General features: G+C 38.7%; 1 protein-coding gene across 2 annotated transcripts in view; it reads left to right on the top strand.

Moving 5' to 3' along the window:
- Positions 1-27,088, top strand: part of LOC129732905 (E3 ubiquitin-protein ligase TRIM9) — a 184,595-nt gene that overhangs the window by 152,774 nt on the left and 4,733 nt on the right. Inside the window, exons 5-8 of one of the 2 annotated variants that reach the window (XM_055694318.1) lie at positions 5,658-5,817; positions 7,043-7,075; positions 11,008-11,147; positions 12,949-13,087. In XM_055694318.1, the coding sequence (XP_055550293.1) occupies positions 5,658-5,817; positions 7,043-7,075; positions 11,008-11,147; positions 12,949-13,087 (472 nt within the window). The remainder of the gene's footprint in view (positions 1-5,657; positions 5,818-7,042; positions 7,076-11,007; positions 11,148-12,948; positions 13,088-27,088) is intronic. The other variant, XM_055694319.1, reaches the window with a different exon arrangement.

The following is a 27,088-nucleotide window of genomic DNA, read 5'->3' as shown; positions in this document are numbered from 1 at the left end:
CGATGACACAAGCATTTCCGTAAAAGGAAAAAATCTTCGTGTCATATGCAGTCGATTGCAAAAAAGTTTAGATATTTTTCTTCCTACTTGCAAAAGTGGAAAATCTCTCCCAATGCTTCTAAAACTCAAATGATATTTTTTCCGCATAAGCCTAGGGCTTCTTTCCTCAAGCCAAACAATAATCACGTTGTCAAGATGAATGGGGTTACTTTAAGTTGGTCTGACAAGGTTAAGTACTTGGGACTAATTTATGATAAAAAACTTATTTTCAAAGAGCACATTGAGAGTATATAAGCCAAGTGCATCAAATATACGAGATGTTTATATCCACTCATTAACAGGAATTCTAAACTTTGTTTAAAGAACAAACTTTTGATTTACAAACAATTTTTACAATTTTTAGACCAGCAATGCTTATGCTGTACCGATCTGGTCAAGTTGCTGTTCAACAAGGAAGAAAACGCTCCAAAGGATTCAGAATAAAATTCTGAAAATGATTTTGAAGCGTCCTCCTTGGTTTGGTACACTCGAATTACATAGACTTACTGGTGTTGAACCATTAGAAGCTATGTCAAATAAAATTATTAACAATTTTCGACAATAATCGTTGCAATCCTCGATTGATACGATAAGCTCTCTTTATAGCCAATAAGTTAGCAATTAAGTTAGTTGTAAGTTTACTTCCCGTTTTCTGACAAGTAGGTTTAAATCCCTAAGAATGATAAGTCCTAATTGCGAGAGCAAACAAATCCTAACAATTAAAATTACAAATTTCTAACAGTGTTGAGAAGTCACCATTTGTGATTGGACACACATACTCATTATTTACTAATATTTATCATAAATACTTAAGCTACTAACAAATCCCCCCCCTTGAAAAAAAAAAAACCCTGGAGAATTTATACTCACAAATATGTCACGCGTTAATATTGTGTTAGGGAATACTTAGCTGAAAATTGTCACGCCCACCGTATGGGTGACAATTCCGATCCGATTGTGTTTCTGTGCGTACGGAGTGGGTCACAAAAAAAGCTGTTTGCGGAAAACAAAGCGATTTACGGTCAGCGGCCATATATAGGAAAGAATTTTCCGGACACTTTTTTGCTCATTGGTTTTGGGTTGCTGAGCTAATGGCACACGGAAAAAAAGAAGCAATATGCACATACATACACATTTGCGCCAATGTTATAGCCTGCAGCCAGGAAGTATCCCGACAAACTACCCGGCCTGTCGACCGGTAGGCTCTGCTTTCGACGATAAACGTCCATGTTGGAACGAATTGACCACATGCGAGTGTACATCAAACATTTTTTCTCGATTTGTGTGCAAATGAATATCTCTATGTTTGCTAGTTCCGGTCGCAAGCAGACGGAGATAATAACGGAAATGGAAAGGGATAGTTGCTTCCGTATGACATGACATGACCGCATGTTGGCTAGAAATAATATTGACCATTTCACATTTATCGTATGAGTCCTCTCAATTATATTTTTGTTTCCGAAAGTATTGATACAGATTGTTCAGTTAAAAACCTAAATTAATCCACCTAGCGGTCAGACCCAGCCTTTCTCGTTAAATTTTTTATTTGTAAAAATAGATTTACATGAACGCTTCAACCCAATAAATGTATATTCACTCTTTAGGTTCCAAAATATTGATGTTGTAATCTTTACATATAAAAATGCAGTCAAGTCTGTCTGGGAGGGGTCGCATACAAATCAAACATAAATTTCTGCACAATTCAAGAACAAACCAAGCAAATGAAACCGAATTTGGCATGTGGATGTTTTAAGGGGTAACTAATATGTCCATAATAGTTGGATGAAACACAAATTTGTGCACATCTCGAGAACTAATCAACCAAATGTTATTACAAAAGTTCACATCAATGGACAACGTAATTCTAATTCCCTAACAAAAAAAAAATCAACCAAATGGAACAAAATTTGGCAAGTAAATGTTTTTAGTGGTAACAAATATGTACATAACGGTTTGAAACCCGACTCCCTCTTCTATAAGGGAGGGATCCCATGGAAATGAAACACAAATTTCGCACAGCTCAAGAACCAATCAAGAAAATACAACCAAATTTGGTATGTGAATGTTTTTAGAGGTAACAAATATGTCCATAACGGTTTGACGCCCCTCCCTCTTCTGGAAGTACATGTTTCTTCACAAATTTTTGCACATCTCGCGAACTAATCAACTAAATGGAACCATATTGGCAGGTGAATGTTTTTAGTGGTAACAATTATGTTCCATAATCGACCTCAGACAACATTTTGGATTGTAAGATGGCAACTTCCGGTTTCTGGAAAACAGCCGAAAATGGCCGATTTCCACCCAATATAATAATATCCGGATCTAGAATAATATACAGGAGCTAAAATCGACCACAGATAGCATTTTAAATTCTAAAATGGCGACTTCCGGTTTCTGAAAACAGCAGAAAATGACCAAATACCACCCAATAGGAATTTTTATTTAACCAGTATGCCGTCAAAATCCAGAAATTGTCTCCAAATGCCATTATGAAATCCAAAATGGCGACTTCCGGTGTCGGAAAAACAGCGGCAAATGACCAAATACCACCCAATATGGGTATTTCCGGAACCATAATGATGCACTGGAGCCACAAATCGACTTCAGACAACATTTTGAATTGTAAGATGGCAACTTCCGGTTTCTGGAAAACAGCCTGAAATGGACGATTCCCATTAAATATTAGTATTTCTGGAACCAGAAAGATGCACAGAAGCTAAAAATTGATCACAGACACAATCTTGAATTTTAAGATGGTGACTTCCGGTGTTTGGCAAACAGCCGGGAATGACCAAATACCATTCAATATGCATGTTTTCGGAACCAGAATTACGCCCAGATGACAGAAATTGATTTCACAGGCAATTTTAAAGTCCAAAATGACGACTTTCGGCTTCTGAAAAACAGTCCAAAGTGACCAAATATCACCCAATATGAGTTTTTCTTTAACCAGTATCCCAAATACCATTTTGAAATACAAGATGGCGACTACCAGTTTGTGAAAAACAGCCTAAAATAAACAAATACTATCCAATATGAGTATCTCTGGAACCAGAATGATGCAAGGAGCTAACAATTGACCCCAGGCACCATTTTGAATTGCTAAATGGCAACTTATAGGCAACAGTCGGAAATGACCGAATAATACTCAATATGGATATTTCCGTAAACGTGATGATGCATAGAAACCAAATATTGACCCTGGACACTATTTTGAATTTGAAGACTTTTAGTTTCTGGAAAACAACCAAAAATACCTCCCAATATGGGTATTTCCGGTGTCAGATTGATGCCAGAAAGTCTGCTGATAATGACAGAATACCACCCAATATGAATATATGCAGAATTAAGGCGATGTACAGAAGCCAAAAGACGAGGATGTTGTCATTTCGATAAAGCCAATCATTTCAAACGATTTGTTATTTGACTTTGATCATATCCTATGGCCGATTCGTCGTGCATTTGCAGACTTCAAACAAACCGCAAGGAATCAATGAACTTGGAACATTCAAATAGTACGACACCACATATAAATTATGTTGAGGCCACATATATCGATCGAAGCAGGTATAGTTTTAAATAGTCTTTGAATTTCTCTTCTTTCCATAGCTTTTGAGCCACATATCAAATTGTTATGAAGTTTGTTATTTGTAAGTTTGAGAGATGACTCGTTCGTATGACACTAGTTATGTTCGAATAAGTCATGTAATCTTTGAGATAATAGACTTTCGTTGTTTTATTAACAATTTGATACATAACGGTTGCTTAAGTTCGATTATAATCAAATGAAATGGGAACGTATAGGGCAGCCAAACTTTGAAACCACGTATTCAATCATAATTCATCAGTTAACCCTTAACTAGCCCGCTCATCTGATAATAATAATCAAATCGGTTGTGTAGTTTCTGAGACAATGAAGTTTCGTGATTTTCACAAGTCGGCACATTACAAATGAAGTTACAGTTCGATTACAATAAAATTCAATAGGGTCTTCTGAGGCAGCTAGACCATTCATTTGACACTAATTTTGTGGAAATCGGGTCGGCCATCTCTGAGAAAAGTGAGTGAGTCCAAGTAGTCTTCGGAATATGTTCCTTTGCATAGCTGGATTTCACATTTTTAAACATAACAGGCAAAGTAATAGTCTGAATGCAAAAGAAATCAATAGAGTCTTATGGGGCAATTAGACCTTCCATTTGACACTGATTTTATGAAAATCGGTACAGCCATATCTGAGAAACATGAGTGAGATTAAACAGTCTTCAGAACACGTTTCTTTTCATAACTTTTGAACCACAAGTTCAATCTTTATGAAATTCAAAACTTAAGGGTTTTCTAGGTAGCCCGTTCTTTTAGGACCAATTTTGTTCAAATCGGTTGTGTAGTTTCTGAGATATTGATGTTTCATGATTTTCACATTTTTAAACATAACCTCTAAACTAAAAATCCGATTACAATGAAATTCAATAGCGTCTTATGGGGCAACACGACCTTTCATTTGCAATCAATTTAATCAAAATCGGTCCAGCCATCTCTGAGAAAAGTGAGTGAGAATAAAAATCTGCACATACACACACACACACACACACACACACACACACACACACACACACACACACACACACACACACACACACACACACACATACAGAAAATGCTCAGTTCGTCGAGCTGAGTCGAGTGATATATGCCATTCGGCCCTTTGGAGCACTTTTATACTTTCGGTTTTGCAAGTGATTGCTATACCTTTCTAGGAGAAAGGCAACTAGGAGAAAGGCAAAAATATCAACCGGTGTGTTAAACTAATGAGAGAATAATAACGCTATTAATGTGTTTATTTTTGACTTGGCTGACATTCCCATGCAGTGTTTACTCAATATATATCTCATGATTTGAGTTGTTCTAAGGTTACCTATACTCTCATTACTCATAAGTGGCTATAGGGTAAAAAAAACATTAGTCACGATTGTTCGCAACTATCTTTAGAAGTAGATTGTGGTAATGTTCGGAATCGGTGCCTTGGTTAACCGCAAATCTTTTTAGGAGTTTCGAACAATAAGCGGCCAGCTGGCGTGACATATATGCTCGGCTTTGTGAGCTAGCAAGCAGGGCTTATGACAGGGTCCTAACTCGACACAGATTGTCTGGCAATCGTACATATGCACCAAGCCTCGAACTCACCACATTTCAACACGTTCGACACAATCTATTTTGATAGGCACTTTCAACGCCTCTTCCTTGTATGGCAAAATCATGTTGCCGGATTTATAGCATTGCTGACGACAGAAAGGTCAGCTTTGAAATGAGAACACAATCAGCTGTAACCTTCGATTTCGTTGAGCCCTAGTTGAGAAGCGATGGCTAATCGAGGAACAAAGTGTTGCGCTACCTTTCTCTCCTGCGCCCAGCTGCTGCTGTCCAGCCTATAGTTCGGCATGATTCGAGTTTAAACCGCTGTATGTAAACTAATCAGCAAGTGTCTATAGAAACACAAAACCAGTGTGTTTCTTCAAACGGTTGTCTGTCTGAAGTTTTGTTTGTCTTCTTATGATAAATCACTTGTTTGCGGTTATTTTTTCACCGAAATGCTATTTTTCACTCGTACATCTTTGCAGGTTGGCTCTATGCTGATCAACCGGGTTGCAAACACCGACATGACGTGGCATCAGGAGGTGACGAATGCCGCACCCCGCGTTTCTCCTATCGTCGATCTCACCCTGGACGACAGCTCAGTCATTCGGGCAATTGACAATCTCAACTTTATTCAAATGAAGCGTAAGTATGGTTTATTGAGATACTATCTCGGGCTTGAAATTTCAAGTTTCCTGGTGTTTCGACGTGACGAAATGTGCATTTTCTATATAACTCTAGGCGTGAATAAAATTGTCTTGACTGAGTTACTTTTGACGCGATTGCTAATAATTGATGGCGAGAAGCTTTTGAAACTTATAGTGGAGTTTCGGTTTGGTAATGCCACCATTTTTCACTTATCTACTAATTAAGTCACCATGCCAGTCATTTCGATTACTGGCGAAGAACGCTCTGTTTTAAATTTACTTCTTATCCTGAAGCTAAAAGACTTTATTGCTTTTCCACTTTCCACCGCCACCCCGGTTCAACTTTTACCCAAAGAACATTCTGCCAGTACAAACTGGTCTAAGAAGGTAGGGACAGAAAAACAAGACCCAAGATAGAAAGCAACTTTTTTCAATCATTATTATCACATTCCCGACAGCAGCCGGCTTTTCTGTAATGCAAGTTTGCAGCAAGAAAAAAAACAAGTTCGCATTTGAATTTGGCGCCCGTCGGCGTTCGAAAAGAACATTATGGTGGTGGGTTGAGTGCCGTCAAAGTTGCGGGAAACGAGGCAAAGAATATGACGAACGGCGAAGGAAAAAGAAGACGAAACAAATTAATTAGCTCGGTGCCTATAAAGTATGTGCACAAGAATAACATTATCAATGATGTTATGTTAGTGCTACTTCGAATAACAACATTGTGTCTAGAATTTTAATCGTGATATGGTTGATCGGATTGAGGTGTCTCGTATTTTTAAATCTCTATTTTTGATTCTAGTTCAATAAATTGTACCAGTTTAGGTCCTTACACAACTTCCGAGAATTATGCGAAAATTTGATTGATAGGCTTTGAGAGATTTTTCGAGAGAAATGGATCACAATTAACGAGAGCAAAGCTGATTCTTGAGGATAATTCCACAAGAAGAGACATCCAGTACACGTAGCATGAATACTTGGGTCGATCATAGCACTGAAGCGTCACGTTGAACCAACCAGAAAACTTTGTGAGGGGTAGGGTATACGAGGGGGCGCGTGGAACAGACACCATATCCACAAGCTTACCCACCATCGTATGGTAGCACTCGAGACAGGAATCTTCTGCAGATTCGGTGTCGTTTTTATCGGCAGCATGCATATTGCGCACGATTCAGATATACATTCGATTTTGCACATAAATAAAATTGCAATTATCTCCCATGCAGCTGCTAAGGAAGGAGAAGAACGACAGCCAGCAGGTGAGAAGCGATGACATGACTGTGCCGGCAAATAAAACACGTTTGCTGGCGCGGATCGATACTTTCGGTTGATGTCAGAGTGTTGTTTATTTATTTGCTGTTTTGCCTATTTTCCCTTCCGTTGCTACCGTTTTCATCTCGATTTAATTTGGCTTCTAGGTATATCCGTTCCTTTGAGTTGAATGATTTATCTCTCCATTCGTTTACCTCATTCGATACATTTATTGCATTTTATTGAAAAAACCTTGCGTTTTTTTTATTACAAGTATGAATAGCATCATCTAGTAGATGAAAGTAACAATCAACTTGAACTTGTTAGGTGATACTTTAAACAGGTTGATTCTCTTTCCTCTTCAAATCTTTGAAATCAGGTGTAGTATACTTTGTACTACAAGTCATTGCGAAATCTGCACAGAAATGCTAAAATTGAAATGCGCAGAAATGCGCAGAAAAGCAGCCAAAAAACCATTTTCAATTTATCACAAGCGGATGTTTAGAAATTGCTGAAAATATAAAACAAAGCTGTAAGCAATTGAAGGTCTTCAAGTGTGATCATTATACACTTTTTGTAAATATTAAAATTGAAAATTATGGATTTTTTTGAAAATCATTAAGTTTCTTCACAAAAAAATCGAAGGTATGGCCATATCAAAATTAAAGGTTTAACGGTGTCGAAGCCACAATCGGTCGAATTTTCCAGTGCAGTTTAATATTCAATGCGGCACCTATAAAAACTCTATCTTATGTTTCCTGTGGTATAGCAAACAAAAAATAGAGATTTCACAGGGAACGCATCAGCTATAAGTGCTTTTGAAAATTCGTTTCACCTCAAACTTTGATATGACCATACCTTCGATTTTTTTGTGAAGAAACTTGATGATTTTCAAAAAATCGAAATTGAGTTATGATTATGTTTTTCAACCTTTTAATGTAGATTGTTTTTAAAAATAGGGTGTTACGGTGTGTAAATCGGCCATTTTTTGATCAAAAAATCAAATAACGTTTTTTTCGTCAAGTTCAATTTGTACAAAATATAGGAAAAATATGGACAGACAGACAGACAGAGAGGACAGACAGACAGACAGAGAGGACAGACAAACAGAGAGGACAGACAGCCAGACAGACAGAGAGGACAGACAGACAGACAGAGAGGACAGACAGACAGACAGACAGACAGACAGACAGACAGACAGACAGACAGACAGACAGACAGACAGACAGACAGAGAGGACAGACAGACAGACAGACAGAGAGGACAGACAGACAGACAGACAGATAGACAGACAGACAGACAGACAGACAGACAGACAGACAGACGGACAGACAGACAGAGAGGACAGACAGACAGACAGACAGACAGACAGACAGACAGACAGACAGACAGACAGACAGATAGACAGACAGACAGACAGACAGACAGACAGAGAGGACAGACAGACAGACAGACAGACAGACAGACAGACAGAGAGGACAGACAGACAGACAGAGAGGACAGACAGACAGACAGAGAGGACAGACAGACAGACAGAGAGGACAGACAGACAGACAGAGAGGACAGACAGACAGACAGAAAAGACAGACAGACAGAGAGGACAGACAGACAGACAGAGAAGACAGACAGACAGAGAGGACAGACAGACAGACAGACAGACAGACAGACAGACAGATAGACAGACAGACAGACAGACAGACAGACAGATAGACAGACAGACAGACAGAGAGGACAGACAGACAGACAGACAGACGGACAGACAGACAGAGAGGACAGACAGACAGACAGACAGACAGACAGACAGACAGACAGACAGACAGACAGACAGACAGACAGACAGATAGACAGACAGACAGACAGACAGACAGAGAGGACAGACAGACAGACAGACAGACAGACAGACAGACAGACAGACAGACAGAGAGGACAGACAGACAGACAGAGAGGACAGACAGACAGACAGAGAGGACAGACAGACAGACAGAGAGGACAGACAGACAGACAGAGAAGACAGACAGAGAGGACGGACAGACAGACAGACAGACAGACAGACAGACAGATAGACAGACAGACAGACAGACAGACAGACAGTGTTAAAGTTAAAAAATGATTAAAAAAAATTGATTTATTTTTAATTTATTTTTTACTGAAATTGACATTATTTCAAAACTTTTGAGTTTGGGAAATGCAAGATGTATGTTTGCTTAGAAGTAAACTTTTAAAGTTTTTTTTTTCAATTTTAACATTTTCAAGAATAATAAAATTCCAATAATTTGCAATAATTAGTAAGTTAAAATTTAAAATTAAAAAAAAAATATTTGAAACTCAACTTTTAAGCAAAAACTTATCTTGTAATTCTGCTTCCTAGACTTTTTACCAAAAAATTTGGAATAATGTTTCGTTTCGAAAAAAAAAATTAGAGGAAAGTTCTATTTTTTTAATAAAAAATGGGCTAATTTTGGAAATATTTATCCAAATTGTTTCAAATCGTTAGAATACAAATATTTTGGAAAATGTTAAAATTGAAGTTTTTTTCTAAGTTAAAAAAATATCTTTCATTTTTTCATCTTGGAATTTTTACCAAAAGTTCTGTTATAACTTCAGGTATCCTTGAAAAATAAATTAAGAAAAAGTTTAAATCTTTTTTTTGTAAATTGAAATTAAGTGTTCACACTAAGGTCCTCTTTTACGCGGGGGAAGCATTCCGAATTTGTGTTGGACCGCGTTGTTTGACTATGTTAGTCAATATAATGACGAAAATGAAAATGTTTACACCAAAAATTGTGAATATTTTGAAAACGGATAAAGTATTACTTTTGGCCTGAAACGGAGAACGTGATTGAAATAAGGTCAATATCTAGTACGTTTTTGAGTAATGAAGGAAAGCAACCCGCATAAAAAAGGATCTTAGTGTAATAAAAAAAATTTTAGTCAGGAAAATTTTTCCCCCGTATATATTTTGTTTGTAAATCATTAGTAGTTCTCTACAACTTATTCTTGGACAGTTTTTCTTTACAACCAAAGGTTTCTGAGCTTTGAATGGAACCTATGCCAAAATGTTTACGCCCTTTGAGAAAATTACATTTGATTCTGAACAAGTCTAGCCGCATGAATTACTCAGTTTGCTTAGCCAAATACGCGTGCAATGTTTCGTTAAAAATAGTCGAAAGTCGATTAAATTTTTGATAAATTGACATGGAACCGTTTTTATTCAATACAGAAAAATGGACCTATTAAAGTGCTGGATTATAAGAAATGCTTAGACCAACAAAACTACTTTCACTATAAAGATATTTAAAATACGCAAAGTCAAAAAGGTGACGTTTGTTAAAGCAATTGGTGCAAAAAATAATAGCGAAACGAGCTTTATTGAATGAATAGTTATTTTTTATTTATAATTGAACAGTTTTGACAAAAGCGCATTGATAAATTATTTAGGTGTTGATGTATGTTTATGTCTTATTGAATTCAAGCGTATTTAGTGAAAAACAGTACAGAGGCTTTCGGGCGTTGGACGGATCCGAACAATTAAGCAGAATTTTAATATATTACAAACTATAAAGATACTTTTATATTAAACATGCCGTGAATAAAACGAGGAGAGACTTGCTTTTCAATAATGAAAGATTAAAATGTGTTTGTTTTCATTACATGTTCATTATTTGTATATAAACACCGTGACAAACCCTTGACCAATAAGTCGACTTAATTGCCGACAAACGTCAATAATCGTTTGTGTTTTTTTATGAGTTCGAAGTTCATTATCTGCTTATTATTACTTTTTCTGCAGTGCCAATTACGATTGTGACGAACTTTTACCGTTCAAAAAGCGCCATTATTATTAATTCAAATTATTCACTTCCATGCTGGCCGTATCCTGCAACGACGGAACATTCACACGGAAATGGACAACAACCAATTGGCAACTCTGCACCGACAGTCCCCCTGGCACCGATTATCATCCCCGAAGATTGCTCCGCGGAAAACAACTCTGTAACTGTTGCATGGCAGCCACCGAACCACTCGTTTGTACAGGGCTACGTACTGGAGCTGGACGACGGAAGTGGCGGAGAGTTTAGGGTAGGTAAACGCCGCCGACGGAATCATTTCAATTGACTTTTTTCCCGTAGCTTTGTTAGGTCATCACTGTTGGATAGTTGGGTTTTGATCGGGAGGCTGGACTCGGAAATGTCAGGCCAATTAAACTGAACATTTCGAAATATTTTATGCAGTAATGAGCCAGTTTAATTTAATTATACTATAAAAGTTCGACGTACTGAACCGGAAATATGTTGAAAGTCGTTTTCTAATATTTCTACTAATGCATGCTGTTAGAACTCATTCATTTTACTACGGTCATATAAATAAAATAAGAGAAAATATTTTCCATTATTCATGATGCATCGATCAATAATCGTAAAAACTTAACCAAATTGCAATCATAAAAACTGACTGGAACTTCGAATCTCTGTCAACAGTTCTTTTCATTCTACTGGAACTTTGAATCCCACAGGGTGGATATTTTCTTCGGCTCTTTGGCTTTCCTTTTCGACTGCCATCGTGCGCCATCCATTGCTAGCGGTCGTCAGTGAGTTTATTCGCATGGGGAAATATGAGTGTTACTGAAATAAGTCGAGTTGCAATAGGAAAACTTCCTCTTGGATACATATTTTATGGTAGGTTGGAGAAAATGTTATCCCGTAGTCTCCTCCAACAACGCTGGTGGTTTCTGACATTGGGGAAGCTTTCGGGCAGACATAAGTCACTTGACAGGCAGAATGCCAGTGCTGTGGTTATTTCCTACCAACGTCGAGGTGGCTCGGAAATATGACTGTAGTAACGAAGAGACAAGAGATTAAGCAACTTGCCATGCCCTGGACTATGGGTGACGAGTTGGCGGGGGGTGGGAGTGTTAGGTCCGTTTTATCCACGATGGACGAAAGCGAGTGTTTAAATATTTATGGAGGGCGTCTGCACTAAGCGACCAGGCACAACTGCGGACAACCTGGCAAATGAGGTTGAATGCTTGGTCGAGCGGTATTTTGGCTTCTAGAAAAAATAGCATTAGATATGAATTTTCACTAGAAATGTTTCCGCTTCGAGGGTTACCGTAGAGGGGGAATTTTCACCGCATGGCCACGGTTTGTGAATGAAACGGCCGCAGCTCTAGGGGTAGCCTTAAAACGACACCAAACAAATTCACAAGTCTGGTTCATAAATTTTCGGTTACATAAATCACTTTGACGCCTAAATTTTCCCTCCCATTTTATGGGATTAAAAATCTCCTTCGGACTGGTGCAACCGAAACTGTCGGAAAAGTATACATAAAATTCAACACTGCTATTTTGCTATTGCATTGCATTATTAGCATTTTTCTCCAGCAATATTACGTTTTCGAATTTTATTCAAGTAATTTTTCGCTACATGCGTTTTTTACTGAACTAAAATTCAAATATTTTGCATTGAAACAAAATAAGGGTAAACATCGGCATCTTAATTGTTAAGCATCAATTCTTTTGGTGCTGCCAAAGTTGAAATGTTCCGGAACGTAACACCAATGCACGATGTGAAAAAATTCCTCGATAATGCTATGTCAAGCAAAACCACAACCGCTTTCCGCCCAGCAACTGCATTCACGGCTGCACCAAAATTTTCTATGGATTTTTTCCACAACAGTGTTTTCATTTTTTCTTCTCATTCATAACCCAACTCCTCTGTGTTTGTATTTATCCCCAACAATAACCTACCCACCCAGAAGCAACGTCAATATAATCTCGCTATTTTTATTCTCTTTTGTTATATCCTCGACTCCGTGAATACGTATTCCGCACACGGCAACGGAAAATCCGTACACCGCGGGTGTTTCTTCCAACGAACACAGGAAGTGTACTGCGGAAAAGAGACAATCTGCACCGTCGATGGGCTACACTTCAACTCGATGTACAACGCACGGGTAAAAGCGTTCAACAGCACAGGCGAAGGCGAATACTCTGAACTTATTGGCTTGCAAACGGCGGAAGGTAAGTTTTCCATACGTCGAGTTTTCACATTTCCACAAATCATGAGCGGGGTAGGTCCTACCGATTGTTTGTTTCTGTTCCAGAATAACCGGTAGGATTTTTGCCCCTACCTGTCTCCTACCTACTGGAATCCCCTTGGGGGAAGTGGAACGCTTGACTTCAAGTCGTTGTTTCAACGATTTATAATGATGACATGTAGGGGTGATTTCCTTAAAGCAACTTTTGCGCAAAAAAATCATGCAATCATACCATACGTGATACGTGAGCTGTTCCATAGATGTGCCACATGAATGAATTTCGCGTACCAACGTATTTGGAAAATTGCTGAACGTTTTTTCCGGTTTTTCTAGAACAGATATTCAAAAACGATAATACTTGAAAAATATGTTCGGGGAAATTAAATAATTTATTGAGAAAAAAAATTTAGGATAAATCATCAAAAGATATAATCTTGAGTTACCGCTTCAAATTTTCAGAAGCAAAATACTCGGAAATAGATAAAGCGTTCCTTGTGACAACGCTACTTTATGTTTGCTTCACTGCAGCAAACATAAAACAGCATTTTCACAGGTGACGCATTAACTGTTACCGAGTCTTATGCTTCTGAAAATTCGAAGTGGTGGCTCGAAGTCGGCCATTTGTGGCTTCAATACCTTTTGGTCTTATAATCGTTTAAAAACCCTAGCCTACAAATATTACCAATATCAAGGATGAGTATATTTAATCTATTTTTCAAGAGTGGTGCAACAAATCAATTTCGATAGTATTTTAAAAATTGTGCAAGTAGTATCGTACCAAACAATTATTAAAAATGGGTTAAAAAATAGCACATCACGTTTGTGTCAATCTTTTTGAGGTAAAATCGATTTCTCTCTGCGGGGAGTGAGTAAGCCAGGATAAAGCCTTGTTTTTTCACCAACAAAACTAATTCTTTTTTACCAGCAAAATAATTCTGTAGGTATTAGAAATTTCCATGGCTCATTTATAAAGAGCAATTCCACAAAAAAGGGCGACCGTTTTAAACCATTTTAATTTTTAATTTGGTTGAAACTTTGCATATGAGCAAAAGATGCCATTTTGTGCTATTGGTTATAGGGTAAGTTAAGCTTAAGTGGACCCCTTTCCTATAGGGGACCACTCGCCAAATTAATTCATGCGGGGCTACTTCACACACTTCCCTCTTGTCATGTTCTCAAAAATCACTCATTCGTGCTTGTCAGAGCCCGACTAATCTTTAATAGCCGTGAGAAAGTAGAAAGTATAGTTGCTTAAACTTTTATTCCAAAATCGATGTTTTTACTGACCATCAATTTTGGTAAGCCGATACTTCATCAAATAACTATTCCTTTATCATATTTGGCTATCAGTTTTATCAGATTTTTAGTTGAAGATTGTTATTTTTGCAAGAATATCGGATGCGGCGAATTTTTGTCAGCCATTCTGTAAGATAACGCATGGGTTTGTATGGTACAAACCTACCGGAAGGCTAACAGTTTCCGGAAATATACTAGATAAGTTTCAGGCATACATTCAGGGGCCATCTTTCGCAAAGAATATTCGCGGAAGTTTCTCAACAAAACTAAAACCGGAGACACGTCCGTCGCGGCGCTGTAAGACAGTTTAAATGCAGTCAGCAGATTATTTACAGCAAACGATTCACACCAAAGAAAACCACGAAATTTGGCATAAAATTAGTAACTTTACAAAAAAAAAACCTAAATTAATCCACCTAGCGGTCAGACCCAGCCTTTCTCATTCAAACTTATTATTTATAAAAATAGATTTACATGAACGCTTCGATCCAATAAATGTATATTAACTCTTTAGGTTCTAAAAAATTTGATGTTGTTATCTATACATATAAAAATGCAGTCCGGTCTGTCTGTCTGTCTGTCTGATCCATATTGGCTCGAAAACTACCGAACCAATCGACGTAAAAATTTGTGTGTAGGGGTTTTTGGTGCTGGTAAAGGATCCTATGATAGTTTGAGACCCCTCCCTCTTCTGGAATGGAGGGGTCCCATACAAATGAAACATAAATTGCTGCACAACTCAAGAACAAACCAAGCAGGTAAAACCGCTCCATTTGACACTGATTTTATGAAAATCGGTCCAGCCATCTCTGAGAAACATGAGTGAGATTAAACAGTCTTCACAACACGTTTCTTTTCATAACTTTTGAACCATAAGTTCAATCTTCATAAAATTCAAAAGTTAAAAGTTTTCTGGATAGTTCGTTCATTTGAAACCAATTTTGTTCAAGTCGGTTGTGTAGTTTGCGAGATAATGATGTTTCATGATTTTTACATTTTGATACCTAACCTCGAAACAAAAAATCCGATTACAATAAAATTGAATAGGGTCTTATGGGACAACAAGACCTTTCAATTAATTTCAGGAGAATCGGTCCAGCCATCTCTAAGAAAAGTGAGTGAGAATAAAAATCTGCACATACACACACACATACATACAGAAAATGCTCAGCTCGTCGAGCTGAGTCGAGTGATATATGCCATTCGGCCCTTTGGAGCACTTTTATACTTCGGTTTTGCAAGTGATTGCTATACCTTTCTAGGAGAAAGGCAAAAACTCACTTTTCAAAGATCAGAATTTTTGTTCCAAATACTACCATTCGTTAGCTGATTATTGATTGTTCGAGTTTGGAGAAATAAAAAAAAACCCAAGTTAATCCACCTAGCGGTCAGACTCAGCCTTTCTCATTCAAACTTATGATTTGTTAAAAATGATTTACATGGACGCTTCAATCCAATAAAAGTATATTCACTCTTTGGGTTCTAAAATATTGATGTAGTAATTGGAGTATAAAATATGAAATTTGACGTAATGTGAGTGCTTAAGAAATAGCGAAACAATAGAAATGACTCTTAATTTCGAACATTTTAATCATGAGCGATATCGGGGACGTTCAAGTAGTACGATACCACATTTAAATGATGTTGAGGCCATATATATTGATCAAAGCAGGTATAGTTTTAAATAGTCTTTGAATTTCTTTTCTTCCCAAAACATTTGAACCACATATCAAACTGATATGAAGTTTGTTATTTGTAAATTTGAAAGATGACTCGTTTGTATGACACTAGTTATATTCAAATTAGTCGTGTAATACTTGAAATAACATACTTTCGTTGTTTTATTAAACAATCTAATAAATAACGGTTGCTTAAGTTCGATTATAATCAAATGAAATGAGAACGTATAGGGCAGTCAAACTTTGAAATCACGTGCTCAATTATAATTCATCAGTTAATCCCTCACTAGCCCGTTCATCTGATATCAATATTGATATCAATATGAGTGAGATTACATAGTCTCCAGAACACGTTTCTTTCTGTTACTTCTGAACAACAAGTTCAATCTTCATAAAATTCAAAAGTTAAGGGGTTTTTAGGTAGGTTCATTTGAAATTAATTTTGTTCAAATCGGTTGCGTAGTTTCTGAGATATTGATGTTTCGTGATTTTAACATTTTGATACATAACCTCTAAACTAAAAATCCGATTACAATAAAATTCAATAGGGTCTTATGGGGCAACTAGACCTTTCATTTGCAATTAATTTCATTAAAATCGGTTCAGCCATCTCTGAGAAAACCGAGTGAGATTGGGAGAGCGTTACACACACATACACACACACATACACACACACACATACACACACACATACACACACATACACACACATACACACACATACACACACATACAGAAAATGCTCAGCTCGTCGAACTGATTCGAGTGATATACGACATTCGGCCCTTTTGAGCACTTTTATACCTTTAGTTTTTTCAGTGATTGCTATACCTTTCTAGGAGAAAGGCAAAAAGTTATAATGTTCTAAAAGAGAATAAATATTTTTTTCCAATTTTTTACAGAGGTTTTTTAGGAAGCACAATATTACTATCTATTACCTTGCCGAAGATACTAACCCGATTAAACAAACCGGACACCAGGACACCAGGAAATGCTTTTTATCATTATTGGATACTCGACGTAGGTGATCATCCCGAAACGTGATGTCTCGGGTTGCTGACAAAAATCAAACTTCAGAATAATCTGCTGCGCTTGAGGGTTCAAAATCGGATAGCAATTTTTGGCTTCAAGGTGTCATCCCAGTTCTGAAAGTACTGAAGCAGATTGACGTTCAAATTAAGCTCTAAACTTGCGTAAAGTTTTCAGTACTAGCAATACGTAACCAGCAAGCGCTATCAGTGACGCCAGCCTCGTATCAAAAACATCATATCAAGAAGACTGGCATCTCTGGATCGATTCCATACAAATGACAAGCGTCAAATCAAACAGCGCACTCCATCCAGGTGGAAGATTGCATCGCTGCAAAGACAGAGTGAACGTATGTGGTAGTCCAACCCAGGGGGGATCTATCTGTCAAACATCGTGTAACCCACATATTCGGCAACATGGCGTTTGTTTTGATTTTTTTTCTTTTTGGTCATGAAATTGATCAATGTAAAATATTATAGAATTGGAACTTTTTTTTTATCGAAAATCAAGAATCCGCGGAAAACTTTCAGGAATGTGTTTTGTAGTGATTTTCCCCCCATTATTGTTCATAGTTACAAACATCATGGACCAACAAACGTCATGGACCAAAGTTGATCTGCGATAACGCACACATATATGAAATTTGACAGCAGTGAATCCCCTCTGGTCCAACCTGTGCGATCGGCTTGCATTCACATCTCCAGCACACACACTAGCATGCGTCAGTTCCACTTTTGCTCGAAAGGTTGCGCTGCCAAAACTGTCGCTCAATCTCAGGCAGAGTTCCCAGTCTTCTTGATATGATGTTTTTGCTTGTATGCTTGCGAAAAACAGTTTATTGTAGCAATAAGGTCACCATGCGGCGCTAGTGTACAAGTGATTTGCAATGCATTTATCCTTGAAAATTTATACGGAATTTTCGATCAATGTTCTTCTTGCTTGAACTTTTGTCTGTGGTAATGACATTAGGGAGTACACTGATTTCACACGTTTTTACGCGGTTTTTTAACACGGTACGTATCGATCGTTAAAAAACACTCTACTGTATTGAATGTGCTCGTCAGTTTTTCACAGCTGTTGAGAACTCGCAAATCTCTATTTTCCTTTCAATCAAAATTGTATGGACATCGAATTCCGCTTTTTTTTTTTTTCTTCATCTATAGTTTATTTGACACGGCACAAATACAATTCAATGTTTAACGGCGCCAATTATATCTGGTAGCTTACTTTCTAAAGTATCTTAATAACTAAAAGCGAATTTTTTATCCTCGCTGCCGACTACGAGCTGAAACTAAATCTAACTTAAAGCTAGAATATTTTGCATTAAAAGCACAGCTTTGCTGTTTGATGGTTTTCATTGCCATAGGTAAGCAGCATATTAAATTTGTTCCGCTGCTGGGCCAAGATATTACGGACTGGCATATTGGGTTGTTTCCATCGGGCCTTGAGAGTATCGTGCGGGTCTGATTGCTGTTTCGGATCCGGGGTCTTAACGTGTTCTTGTCGTTTGGTTGGATGTAGGCGGAAGGGGATAGGACTAAACTGGGCGTGGATGGATTTCAGGAAAACGAATATAAGGGACATGTAGGATAGGTCACGGCTCGCCAAGACATCACGAACAGGAACAGCCGGCTGCCTACCTTCGGCCTGCAGGGAAGCTATTAATCTAGACCTGGCGTCACGGTGTACAGGGCATGACCAAACAACGTGCTCTATGTCGTGATAACCTTCACCACAGGCACAGATACCACTCTCCTCGAGCCCAACACGACGGAGATGCGCGTCAAATCTATAGTGATTGGACATAAGCCGGGACATCACGCAAATGAAATCCCGACCTACATCCAACCCCTTGAACCACGGGTTCGTCGATACCTTGGGGATTATGGAATGTAACCACCTTCCCAGTTCCCCCTTGGTCCAAGAATTTTGCCAACTGATGATCGTATTCTGACGTACAAATGCGAAAAATTCATTAAAGGCAATTGGTCTTTCATAAATATCACCATTTGTTGCGCCCACCTTAGCCAAAGAGTCCGCTTTCTCATTACCCGGTATCGAGCAGTGAGAAGGGACCCACGCTAAGGTAATCTGAGTAGATTTTTCGGATGAAGCACTCAGATGCTCCCGTATTTTCCCCAGGAAATACGGAGGTGCTTAACATCTTTCATCGATCGGAGAGCCTCAATGGAACTGAGACTGTCCGTAAAGATGAAATAATGGTCCGTGGGCATTTTTTCGATAATCCCTAGGGTGTACTGAATTGCAGCTAATTCTGCGACGTAAACAGAAGCAGGATTATCGAGCTTATGGGAGACGGTTAAATTGTTATTGAAGATACCGAAGCCAGTGGACCCATCAAGAAGTGATCCGTCAGTGTAGAACATATTGTTGCAGTTGATGTTTCGATATTTATTGGAAAAAATTTTAGGGATCTGCTGCACGCGTAAATGATCCGGGATTCCACGAGTTTCTTCTATCATGGATGTATCGAAAAACACAGTAGAATCAGAAGTATTTGATAAGTCGACACGATTTGGAATATTCGAAGAAGGGTTAATATTTTGGGACATGTGATTGAAATACAATGTCATAAAACGGGTTTGAGAATTAAGTTCGATTAACCTTTCAAAATTTTCAATCACGGGACGGTTCAAGACCTCACATTTGATTAGAATACGAGAAGACAGGCTCCAGAAGCGGTTTTTCAATGGTAGTACTCCAGCTAAGATCTCCAAACTCATCGTATGGGTCGATTGCATGCAACCCAAGGCGATACGCAAACAACGATATTGTATTCGCTCCAGTTTGATCAAATGTGTGTTTGCTGCGGAGCGGAAGCAGAAACACCCGTACTCAATAACAGACAGTATCGTTGTTTGGTAAAGCCTTATAAGGTCTCCTGGGTGGGCTCCCCACCATTGTCCGGTTATTGTACGAAGAAAATTCACTCTTTGTTGACATTTTTTCATCAGATACCTCACGTGACAACCCCAGGTGCTTTTAGAATCGAACCAGACACCAAGATATTTGTGTACCAAAACCTGAGAAATCGTTTTACCCATTAATTGTGTTTGAAGCTGAGCAGGTTCATGCTTCCTAGAAAAAACTACTATCTCAGTCTTCTCCGGAGAGAATTCGATACCTAGCTGTAAAGCCCAAACAGACAAATTGTCCAAGGTATCTTGCAATGGTCCTTGCAAATCGGCAGCTTTGGCTCCTGTAACAGAGATTACACTGTCGTCTGCAAGTTGTCTTATCGTGCATGAATTTGCCAGACATTCGTCGATGTCATTTACATAAAAGTTGTAAAGAAGGGGGCTTAAACATGAGCCCTGGGGAAGACCCATGTAGCTAATGCGAAAAGGTGCCAAATCGCCGTGCGTAAAATGCATGTGCTTTTCGGACAACAAATTGTGCAAAAAATTGTTCAAAATTGGAGAAAATCCTTGTCGGTGAAGTTTACCCGAAAGAATGTCAATAGAAACGGAATCAAAAGCCCCCTTAATGTCCAAGAACGCAGACGCCATTTGTTCTTTGCGAGCATACGCCAGCTGAATATCTGTTGAAAGCAACGCAAGACAATCATTCGACCCTTTGGCACGGCGGAAGCCAAATTGGGTATCTGAAAGCAGACCATTTGATTCGACCCAATGGTCTAAACGACGGAGTATCATTTTTCCCATCAATTTCCGGATACAGGATAGCATTGCAATCGGCCTATAAGAGTTGTGATCAGAAGCTGGTTTCCCTGGTTTTTGGATGGCGATCACCTTCATTTGCCTCCAATCCTGCGGTACAATGTTTTGCTCCAGGAACTTATTGAACAAGTTCAACAAGCGCCTCTTGGCATTGCCGGGTAGATTCTTCAACAATTTGAATTTGATTCTATCTAACCCAGGCGCGTTATTGTTACAGGACAGGAGGGCAACTGACAATTCTGCCATCGTAAAAGGTGATTCTATCGCGTCGTGGCCCGGAGACGCATCGCGAACAATGTTTTGCTCAGGAACAGAGTCCGGACATACTTTCCTGGCAAAATCAAATATCCACCGACTTGAAGACTCCTCGCTTTCGTTGACCGTTACGCGATTCCGCATTCTTCGGGCTGTGTTCCAAAGAGTGCTCATCGATGTCTCCCTCGACGTCTCGTTCACGAACCGACGCCAATATCCACGTTTCTTCGCTTTAGCCAAACTTTTAAGCTTGGTATCAAGCTCCGAATACCGTATATAGTCGCCAGGTATACCTTTCTTCTGATAGGCCAAAAACGCGTCGGATCATTGCGTGTAGACATCGGAGCACTCTTGGTCCCACCACGGAGTGGGAGGCCGTTCTTTGATCGTTACGCCGGGATATTTCTTCGTTTGGGCTTGCAACGCGGCGTCGAGAATCAAGCCCGCGAGGAGATTGTATTCTTCAAGTGGTGGATGATGTTGAATCGACTCGACCGCTTTTGAAATCATTTCCTCGTATAACTTCCAATCGACATTCCGTGTGAGGTCATACGAAATGTCAATTGGTCGCATGCGAGCTGACCCGTTATTAATTGAAATAAGAATAGACAAATGGTCGCTACCGTGAGGATCGAGGATTACCTTCCATGTGCAATCCAACCGTAGCGACGTCGAACATAAGGATAGATCCAAAGCGCTTGGGCGCGCTGGAGGTTTCGGGATACGTGTCATTTCACCGTTGTTTAAAATAGTCATGTCGAAGTCATCGCAAAGGTTATAGATTAAAGAGGAGCGGTTATCATTGTAAGGGGAACCCCAAGCCACACCATGAGAGTTGAAGTCTCCCAAAATCAAACGTGGCGAGGGAAGAAGTTCTATTAAATCAAAGAGCAGCCGTTGCCCAACCTGTGCTCTGGGAGGAATATATATTGAGGCAATACAAAGCTCTTTACCTTGTATTGTCATTTGACATGCGACAACTTCGATGCCTGGAATCGAGGGGAGGTTAATACGATAGAAAGAATAGCACTTTTTAATCCCTAAAAGTACTCCTCCATATGGGGTGTCTCGATCAAGGCGAATAATATTAAAATCATGGAAGTTGAGATCAATATTTGAAGTAAGCCAAGTTTCACAAAGGGAAAATGCATCGCATTTGTTTTTATTTACCAAAACTTTAAACGAATCAATTTTTGGTAAAATACTTCTACAATTCCACTGTAAGACAGAGATAGAATCCTTCATATACGCAGTTGAATTAGGCATCGAAGGATACAATCGCTGCAAGGAGGGGCCATTGGGCAGTCAACTGCTTCAAAAATGATCTAACTGTTGGGAGGAATGCTGTAAGAAAAATTTTAATTGGATCGGGTACATTGAAATTTTCAAAAATCCAGTCCACAATGTCAGAAAATTTCACTAATCCAGAGTTTGTTTCATCAACTGGATGTGCAAAAGGAACAACTGGGGTTTTAGATGTTCCTGGCAGTGCTGGGAACTCCTTCTGGGACTTTAAATTTGCAAGCCCAGGAGGAGTTTGCTTCGGTTTTTCCGCAGCACTGTTTGGTTTGTTCGTACTTTTCATTACACTTTGGGAAATCTTAGGACCTTTACGGGGAAGTTTAGGAGAAGAAACATTTTTCCTCTTCCTAGACTCCCCAGGATTGGCATAAGATGTTCCCGCTGATGAATCGTTAGAATCGGTTTCATCAGAGGGCAACAGATCAAAGGGGTTCGATGTTATGGTAGAAGTGGTCACGGTCTTCTTCAGCATCTCAGCGTAAGAACGCTTTGAACGCTCCTTAAGTGACCGCTTGATTTTATCTCTGCGCTGCATGTACACCGGGCATGTGGAGAGCTCATGCTGGTTTTCCCCACAGTGAATATATTTTTCAGCATTAACACTGCAAGAATCTTCCGCATGAGTCTCCCCACACTTGCTACATCGTGCCTTATTGCAGCAGTAGGCGGCAGTGTGGCCTAACTGCTTGCAATTGGTGCAATTCATAACACGGGGTACATACAATCGCACAGGCAGACGAACCCGGTCGATCGAGACGTGGCTAGGAAGTGCAGATCCAGCAAACGTAACGCGAAACGAGTCTGACGGAGTGTAAACTTTTTTACCGCCGACGAGAGACATGGACCGCAATTGCTTACAATCCAAAATCTTCGCCTGTGTTTCGGTATTTTTGAAGCAACCGGTTGCGCTTTTTAGGATACACTCGACAGACAGACTCGAATCGGTTATGACACCGTCGATCTCCACGTCTCGTGCGGGTATGTAAACGCGATACTCGCGTGTGAAGAGCTCAGAGCAAGCGATAGCATTGGCCTGTGCCAGATGACTGACCACGACACGGAGCTTGTTAGGTCGGACCTTGGAAATTTCGGTCACGGCCTTGTACCCCTTCGTCAGGTCTTTAGAAATTTGCAGTATGTTTAATCGCTTTGAATTCACTCCTGCCTTTGGACGAAAATAAACAGCATAGCTGCCCTGTTGAGATCCGTCCGGGTAAAGCCTGGGGCGAGGGGGGACTGGAGAATGAACAGGGGAGGGGGTAACAGAAGGGTCAGGGTCAGGGGGGTTCGGGGATGGTGGCACGGGAGGCGAGGGATCTATATCCATCGCGCTAAATGTAGCGCACTAGCGCACTTGCGCCGACAAGAACACGTACCTCTTTACTTCTTCCTTCCAGCAGTGGTTGTCCGATCGTTCGAAGCTGCACCCAAAGCAGCCAGCAGCACCAGTACAGCAGCACCAATACAGCCACCAGCAGTGAGCCGGGTGTGAGATCACTCAGCACAGCGACACGGACTCGACTGTCAACTGATGGCCTTGAATAATACACTCTTTTGTTTGGCTATTCGTACACACGGACCGGATTGTAATAGAACGATCACTTTGCACGTCCGTTTCTGTCGGGTGTTCGACGCGGAATGAATTCCGCTTTCTGGGCATAGTTTCTTACTTCTACACAGCTCGGCAAAAACTTTAAGTAGCGAATTGGATTTTTTTTGGATGGCGTCAAAAATCAATTTTTTTAGTCCTGTCTGGACGAGGGAAATTTTTTCTAAGTCTAAATCACACCCTCAGCTCGGCCCTTGTTCATTTTTCGCATCCTCGAAAAAAATACTCACGCCTACTCTACAACTTAAAATCAATTTTCGGTTTGTTGCCATCATATAGGTTCTGGATACATGAATAAAACATCATGTAGGTAACATTAAACATTATTATTAACATTAGTATTCAAGCATTTAAGCATCGATGTTTGTTTTCTGGACGTCATTCCGTCATTCTAAAAATGCTCATGTTGAACGGTAAATGATCAATTGTCATGGGTTTCATTTCAAGTGTTATTCTGGTTTTGGAAACACCATAATTGAGAGTTTGTTTTAACTTTATCCTCAGCTGTTTGTAGCTCTTCAGAAACCGGCAAAGTACACAGAACACGTTTGCCAAGTTTGGTGAAAATCGGAACCTACATACATACATACATACATATAAATCTTCACATTAATATTAATGACGAATGAGATTATTCATCAAAATCAAAATACTCTACTCTAATCTCTACTCTTCCTGACACACAAAGTCATGTATAATTTCTTTCATTAACATGTGAAGAAGAATAATTATTTCTAACAAATGTAAGATTGAGGTCAGTTGTTTGCTTATTGCCCAAAAAATAATTGTCAACGCTAACGTAAACTGTGGCCTGTTGCCTAAAATGTGTGAACCTTCAAATTTTTTTTGCCGTGTAGCACCGAAAAATCGGTAGAATAAATTTTCATAGTACAAATGAATGAAGTACTGAGACTACCACCTGCTGACGGATTGACAAACCAAGCAATTAGTTGCCCGTCGTAAATTTCGGCTTCTGTATTTTTTAATTCGATTTGAACTGTAGAACTAATTTTTCGTAGACATAAAGTTTCACGTAATGGATTTTTGTGGCTTAACCAACCAAAGCATCAAACAAAGGGATTGTTTGCTCGAAAACAGCATCGAAATTTTGTTGGGATTAGCACTTTTATTTTATGAGTTTCTTAACTTTTGGACAAATATAGATAGTTTTTGGGTAATTATATTGAAATCTTAAAAGTTGCTTTGAACTCAAGACGGTTATATTCTGAATGTGATTAGTTTAGCATGTTGTAAATAAAATCGGTACGCTGGATCATCAAAGTAGTTTGATCATCACGAATTAGGATGTTTAGCTATATATGAATTTCCGATTTTTATATAGGTATCAGCTAAAAAGTGAATTTTTCTGAGCAAAACATGATTTAAAAGAAATGTACATTGTTGTCCCGCGTTTTTTGAATGAAGAATAGGAAAAAAGAAAACTAGTATAATCAAACAACCCAATTACCCATGAAAATGACACCGTCCCGTTTTGACCGTTCTTTGTGAAATTTCAGCTGATTTTAGGATGATCAAATATGCTAGACCATGCTATGCTAATTTGCACAACCTGTCGAACATTTCGAAGGAAAGTGTGAGTTCATCGAATCAAATTAATAGAAATTACTATGAATTCAATAACAAGTCACAAGTTTGGTTTTCATGTATTAAATAGCGTGCAATATTTTGGAATAAGAATGCCAACCAAACTTATCCCGGCAAATTGACCCTATTTAAAAAAGTGTTAGAAAATCGTCGCAACTTAATGCATGAGAGTCGATGCATATTATAACATCGGAACAGCCGCTTATGAACGAGGATGATGCTCCCATATTATCGCCTCTCTTCCACGTCACCAAACTGAAACTGTTACTCTCTCCTATTAATTAGTTGGACATCACCCTGTAGATGGGTAACAGCTTACCGGTCGGTTAAAAAGGTAATATTACAGTGCAACAATTTTTTTGCCTTGGCTTCTATGTATGATTTTTTGATGAAGTTTGATGCGAAAATAAATTTTCCGGAGTTTGAATATATTTCAAATGTCATTTTGCTCCAATTCCCCTACAATACAAAAATAAGTTTATCTGCTGACATTTCACGTAGATCAGACACCAACCATTCGATTTATGAGACTTTTTTACTCAAAATAAGATATAATTTGACTACCACTTTAAGACGTTATCGAATTATCATTAATGCTCAGAAATAATCGATAATATTTTGCTTTGTGAAATACACTAAAACTATGTTAAAACCGGTTTCGTAGAATCCCCGTTTTGAGCTCAGTTTTTGTCCGATTTAAGATCTGTTTTTTTAAAGATGGGTAAAAAGATGCTAATATGTGGACATACTCTTAGAATTTTGATATTTGGGCTTAAAACAAAATGGCGTCGAAAAAACATCAAAAATTACCGGTTTCTCAAAAATTCAAAATGGCGTCATTGTTGCCCCTTAAGTTGAAATATGTTCAAACTCAGGGAAATTCAGTTTTGCATAAAAATACACAAAAAAAATATATAGAAGCCAAGGCAGAACAAAAAGTCAATTTGTGTATTTTAAAATTGTAAGAACCATAAGTGTTTGTGTCCTGTTTATATACGTTATTTCTTACGTTGCACCAAAATTTAAAATTTAAAGTGGCCTATCCATCTTAGAATAAATTGGATTTAACATACGTCGCTTCTCGGAGAGCATTATCGTAACTTGCGAATAAATCATTCATTTATTTAGACCACTGGCATGATTATTTTGCACTTACGTGCTAGAATACGGGACATGACAGCAAAAAATATAATATTACCACCGGTTAGATTCTGATTGACATATGATATTTTTTTGTTATTTGTGAATAGGAAAGCATAAGGTTTGAGTTGAGTTGTGTAGGAAAACGATTTATAATTTTATTGATTATTCACGAAACAAACGGTCGTTGATAATGACACTCAATAGTAATCAACTAGGCAATAGGAGCAATAGCATCTAATTCAGTTTACCCATTTTTGAGAAACAGTTTTCATACGTTTTTCGTTTAAACTTAGTACATATAGTATTATATAGCCACTGATGAAAGAATTTTTTATCTCAAACTTTGTTTTCGATTAGTTAGCTTT

Source organism: Wyeomyia smithii, chromosome 3 (assembly GCF_029784165.1).
Source record: "Wyeomyia smithii strain HCP4-BCI-WySm-NY-G18 chromosome 3, ASM2978416v1, whole genome shotgun sequence".
Classification (NCBI taxonomy): Eukaryota; Metazoa; Arthropoda; class Insecta; order Diptera; family Culicidae; genus Wyeomyia; species Wyeomyia smithii.
The sequence above is the reverse complement of the archived record's forward strand: the minus strand, read 5'-3'. Positions and strand labels throughout refer to the sequence as shown.